This window comes from Arachis ipaensis, chromosome B06, assembly GCF_000816755.2.
Source record: "Arachis ipaensis cultivar K30076 chromosome B06, Araip1.1, whole genome shotgun sequence".
NCBI lineage: Eukaryota > Viridiplantae > Streptophyta > Magnoliopsida > Fabales > Fabaceae > Arachis > Arachis ipaensis.
In genome coordinates, this window is record NC_029790.2 from 81,741,654 (window position 1) to 81,747,241 (window position 5,588).

Genomic DNA, 5,588 nt, shown 5'->3' on the forward strand with positions numbered 1-5,588 from the left:
TGTCACTAACGTTCTCGAACCCATATTTTCACTTAACGTTAACACCACTAACGCCCTGAGCTAAAGTCTCTGCCCACTTCACACTTTCTCTCTGCAAGTAAAGCCAAGCCCAATGAAGAAGATAACTGCTTCAAACTCAAGATCCAAAAGCCCAGACACAAAACTTGAAGAGCCAACTAGAAGAGTAGAAGAGTAGTATATATAGGAGTAGCTTTGAATTATTTACAGAGTTGAAAATTATAGGGAGCCTCTGGGCATAGAACTACTCTCTGTATTTACTTCCTCTGCACTTCTAGTTTTCATTATGTATTCTCCATCTTGGTTTTCATTTTCCAGAGCTATGAACAACTAAACCCCTTTCATTGGGTTAGGGAGCTCTGTTGTAATTTGATGGATCAATACTAGTTTTCATTATTCTTCTTCTATCTTTTCTCTTGATTTTACTTGAAAGCTTTCGATCTTCATCCAATTGGGTAGTTATCTTGGAAAAGAAGCTATTCATACTTGGATCTCTTCTGAACCTTGAAAGAGGAATGAAGAGATCATGCTAGAAATGCTTTCTCATGCTGGACCAAATTGGTTTTGGATGGATATGTGACTATAATCCTCTCAACACTTGATTTGGGAAATGCATGTGGTATAATCAGTGACCATACTTCATCTCTTCTCATGAGCAATTGACCAAGGAATTGGCTATTGATCAAGATTTGAGAGATTGAATTACAAGAAATTGTAATTCGATCAATTAAGATTGCCAAGGAGATCAATGAGTGCATTGATTGAGGAAGAGATGAAAATGAAATTGATCGGGAGAATGCAACATCTCCTGAGCCCAATGAACTCCCCATTCCTGATCTTACCCATTCTCTTTAATTTTAGTCATTTACTTTTATGAGCAATTTCCCCATTCCCATTTAAGATTCTGCAATTTACTTTCCGTCATTTACATTCAGCTTTTTATTTCTAGCATTTACTTTGCTGTTATTTACTTTCCCGCCATTTAATTTTCTGCAATTCTCAACTCAAATTCTGATTAGCTCAACTAGAACATTTCTCTAATTAAAGTTGCTTGATCAATCAATCCTTGTGGGATTCGACCTCACTCTATTGTGAGTTTTTACTTGACGACAAATTCGGTACACTTGCCGAAGGAAATTTGTTATGAGACAAGTTTTCCGTGCATCAGAACCCTACTCTTATTTGGCATTTTCCCCCACCTATGTTCTATTTGCTTTGATATCTTTGTTATGGGCTTAATGTTCTTTCCTTTTCTCTCCTTTCAGGCTGGCCACCAAGAGGAGAATGGAAAAGCGTCTAAATGGGGTAACAAGCAAGTCTCTCTGCACAACCTTTTGAAGGAGCTCATCAGTTGTAGCAACCAATCCACCTTGCTCTTCCCTGCATGCACCGAGGACGGTGCAATCTTTAAGTGTGGGGAGGTCGAGGACCGACCTCCGTGGGTAACTACTCCCTTTTTTCAACACCAATTCTTAATTTTCTTTGTTAGTTAGTTGTTGCATTGCATGATAGGTTGCATGATAGTTAGAGTTTGTATATATTCCACCACTTCTTTCTTGCTAGGTCTACTTGGTTAAAGTGATGATTTCTTGTCTAAGAAAACTGTTTTAGGGCACCCTACCAATTTGAATAAAAAATTTTTGTGTTGAACTCGCTTGAAGGAATTAATTTTGGAACATGATTTTTGAGCTAAGATCACATAAGCATGTGAGTTTTGAGCCCAATTGTGTGGTTACATCATATAACCACTTATTTCCATTCTTGTGTGCATTATTCTCTTTCTATGATTGCAATCTTTGATTTGTTTTATTCTTTATGTCCATTATTTTGTGTATGAATGCATTTATATGATTGAGGCCGTTATTTCATTGAGCTCACTTACCCAAATAGCCTTACCTTTTATCTACCATTGTTAGCCAATTTTGAGCCTATGTTAAATCCCCTTTTTGTTCTTTAATTTAGCACATCACTGCCTTAAGTGAAAAACAATAAATGTCCTTAATTTGGATCTTTGATTAACTTAGGTTAGTGAGAGTGTTTAACATTTAAGTGTGAGAAATTTGGGAATATTGGTAGAGGTAAAAGTGTGTTCTTATACTTTTATCGAAGATATTGGGAATTGGGTATATACTCATGCATTAAATATGTAAAACCATATGCATTGATACGTTTGTATATACTTTAGTGAAAAAAAATGATAACGATAAAGAAAAAAAAATATATTAAAAAAAGAGAAAAAGAAAAGCAATAAAAAGGAGACAAAAATGTCCCAAAGCAAAGTAATAATAACAATGCATATAGAATGTGAATTAAAAAGAATGCATGAGTATGTGAAAAAAAAAGTGAGAATCATGGATATTTAGGTGGTGTATTAGAATTGTATAGGTTGTTATATGTGTTTGGTGAGAGCTTAGATTAATCAAAGATGCAAATTTCAAACTCATTTAGCCATATATATATCCTTACCTTTACTCTAACCCCATTACAACCTATGAATAAGTCCTCATGATAAACGTTTGCATGCATTGAATAATTGTTGATTGTTAGATGAAAAACAAATCTTGGAAAGCATGATTATAGGAGAATTGAGTGAATCAACCTTATACACTTGAGCGACTAGAGCGGATACACTTCCGAGGAGGGTTCGATGCTCAATTCCTTGTTTCCGACTTTAATTGGCGCCGACGATATTAAAGAAGCCATGTTTATTGTCTTTGTACTTTTGTGTACTCCTATAAACTGTTGGAGACGATGATAATTACTTAAAAATTTAAATTTCGTTCTCAATCAAAGATATTAGGAAAAAGTTGGATGAAGTTCGCTGGAAGGTGGGACGAATTCTATAAAATTATAGAAGTTCGCTCGAGGTTGGACGAACTCACCAAAACTAAAAAAAAAAATCACATTCCAAAAATTAAAGTTAAAATAATAAATTTGTAAAAATAATAATTTTTTATTTTATTTCAGGAAAAAAAATCTATAGAATAGTACGCGTCAGGAACATCTCTAGTCCCCAAGAGCAATATTCCTCTTGCAAAATGCAAATGTTGGAGTTGAGTATACAAGCCCCTCAAAATTCAGAGCAGTACACAATTACACTACAGTAATAAAACCTTGACTTGAAAGCAACAGCTGCTTAATTAGATTAATACTAACATTTGACGTTGAGGAGCGCTTCAAGGAATGACAAAAGCGAGCGAATAACGAAAATCCTCTCAGCCACATTATCAACTTCATCTGCAACAAAACTGCACACTCAGTATTCATTTGTATTCATTTGGTGTATATCAAAATCATATTATCACATGTGCCTCTTCCTTTATATTGTTTTTGCTTCTATTTCAGACGGGAGATGTTAGTGGATTGGATTCATCCAAAACAACACACATCTTCCGGAGAAGAAGGTAAAAAATATAATAAAAATAAAATAAAATAAAGAGTGATTTCTTTTTAAATACTTCTTAGTAAAATCTTTAAAAAGGACCAATCCTAAAATATTCGCAACAGGGACAAATGAAAATAATATTATATTCTAGGTTTTTCTAAGCTCATTATACGATTGTAGCTAGCAAATGTCTTTAAATGTCTTATATACTTATTGTATTTATTGAAGAAAAGATATTAACATTATTTAATTAGAAGATCTTAAGTATTCTAAAAGTAATAATGTTTTAGTGCTTTTAGCTGTTGATTTTTAGTATATATATAAAATTGAAACACTAAAATTAGTAAAATATTTAAAAAAATTTCTATGTTATTTTGTTAGCAAAAAGCTACTCATAACTATTTACGGTTTGAGAAAAGTGATATTTTGAAATCAATGTATATTATTTTAACAATAAATTAAAAAAAATTCCTATGAGACTAATAGCAAAATATAAAAAAATATTATACCAAATTTGTAAAATTATGTTTAGTAATATGCATTAATATCATGAGATTAATCGTAAAACATACAAAAAAATTATTGTTAAAGAAAATTTTGGAAAAATTATAATTTAATAACTAAAAAATTATTGAAGGGTATCTTAGTAAAAAATAATTTAATTATTAAAAATTATTTTAAAAGATATTTTGGTAAAAATAAAATTTTTAATACGTGTTTAAAAATTTTTCCATATTTCGAAAATATCTTCATAATTATTTCGTTTACACTGTAAACGAGATAGGTATATTATTATTAAAAAAATAAACGAGATACATTTATTATTATTTCATTTACACTGTAAACGAGATATGTATATTATTATTAAAAAAAGTAGTTATAAATGTATATTTTTTTATTTTTAATATTGGGTAAACAATGGTGTTTTTCTAAATTGTGATATATTGTGGTATTTTTCTAAAATATGAGATGATTTAGTTTACGGAGTACAAATCAGACCGTCCAATTTTTAAGAGGTACAGAAATCTGACCGTCCGATTTGTGTACCCCAAATTTTAAAAATGTGTACCTCCCATAATTTTAAAAAATAACAAAAATTACACGTTAAGCTATAACACTCATCCTACTTCTATATCCAAATTTTTTAGCCTATAAATATATCTCGTTTATACTATGAGAATTTTTGAACATACAATGAAACTAAAATATTTTTTAGTTTTTAATTTTTTTATTTGAAATGACACCAGAAAACAAAATTCTTATTTTAAAAGAAATATCCTTTTAAGCAAACAAGTGCTATTTCCAAAGCAAAGGCACAGAAGGAGAAGGACAAAGACTGCAGGGTTTTCTCTCTCTCTCTCTTTCTCTCTATCCATCAATCCAGTTGTTCTCATATTATTTTATTGTAAATATTTCTTTGTGAGGGCTTCTTCTTTTTCCCCTCACTGTCTTGTCTGACTGTCTTTTTCTCAAGTGCTCTCTAGGGCTTCCCCACTCCCTTCAAAACAAACTTTGCAGGCTTTGCTGTCAGAATCCTCTCACTCCCTCACTGCTATCTGCCAAACATTATAAAGGAACCCCACACACCTCACTGCTCACCCCTTTCTTTTTTTCTTTTTTTTCTTCTTCATAAACTTGGTCTTTACACATCCAACGTAACATAACATTACACCATACCTAACCAGAGTTAATTAAATTAAGCCCGCTCCACATAATCGACCAAACTTAAAAGCTCTGGTTTCTCTTTCTCTCTCCTCTCTATTTCTCTCTCTTCATGGACTTCCATTATCTGAAGCAATGGAGAAACCAGGATGAGTCAGAGGAACAACAACATTCTACAAAGATGCCAAAACTTCTCCCACCAGAATCCCATCAACAACAGCCACCATCACCTGCCTCTGCTCTCCCCTTGTTTGTACCTGAACCCAACAGCAAAGTCACCTGCACCCTGTCAGATTCAACACTTGCTCCTCATACTACTACTACTACTACCACCAAATTCCCCAGTAAGTATTTCTTCCTTTTCACAGTGTTTTCCTTTTTCCCTTCCTCCCTTATACTGGAAAAAAAAAAGTCAGAAAGTATGATTATATCTTATCTTCTGGCCTTGAGTTGCTTACTTTTCGAGTTTGCTGTTGCTAGCTCCTCCGAGCTCTCACCTTTTTCTTCTTTTGGATTCACCCCT

At 32.7% G+C, this 5,588-nt stretch overlaps 1 protein-coding gene and 1 long non-coding RNA gene across 2 annotated transcripts in view; both read left to right on the forward strand.

Annotated features, from left to right (window-relative positions):
• LOC110263369 overlaps positions 1-5,588 on the forward strand; it is a 28,318-nt gene that overhangs the window by 17,197 nt on the left and 5,533 nt on the right. The gene's annotated exons all lie outside the window — the stretch shown is intronic.
• LOC107648821 (growth-regulating factor 3) overlaps positions 4,804-5,588 on the forward strand; it is a 3,698-nt gene continuing 2,913 nt past the window's right edge. Inside the window, exon 1 of the mRNA XM_016352635.2 lies at positions 4,804-5,409. Within this exon, the coding sequence (XP_016208121.1) occupies positions 5,178-5,409 (232 nt within the window). The 5' untranslated portion in view covers positions 4,804-5,177. The remainder of the gene's footprint in view (positions 5,410-5,588) is intronic.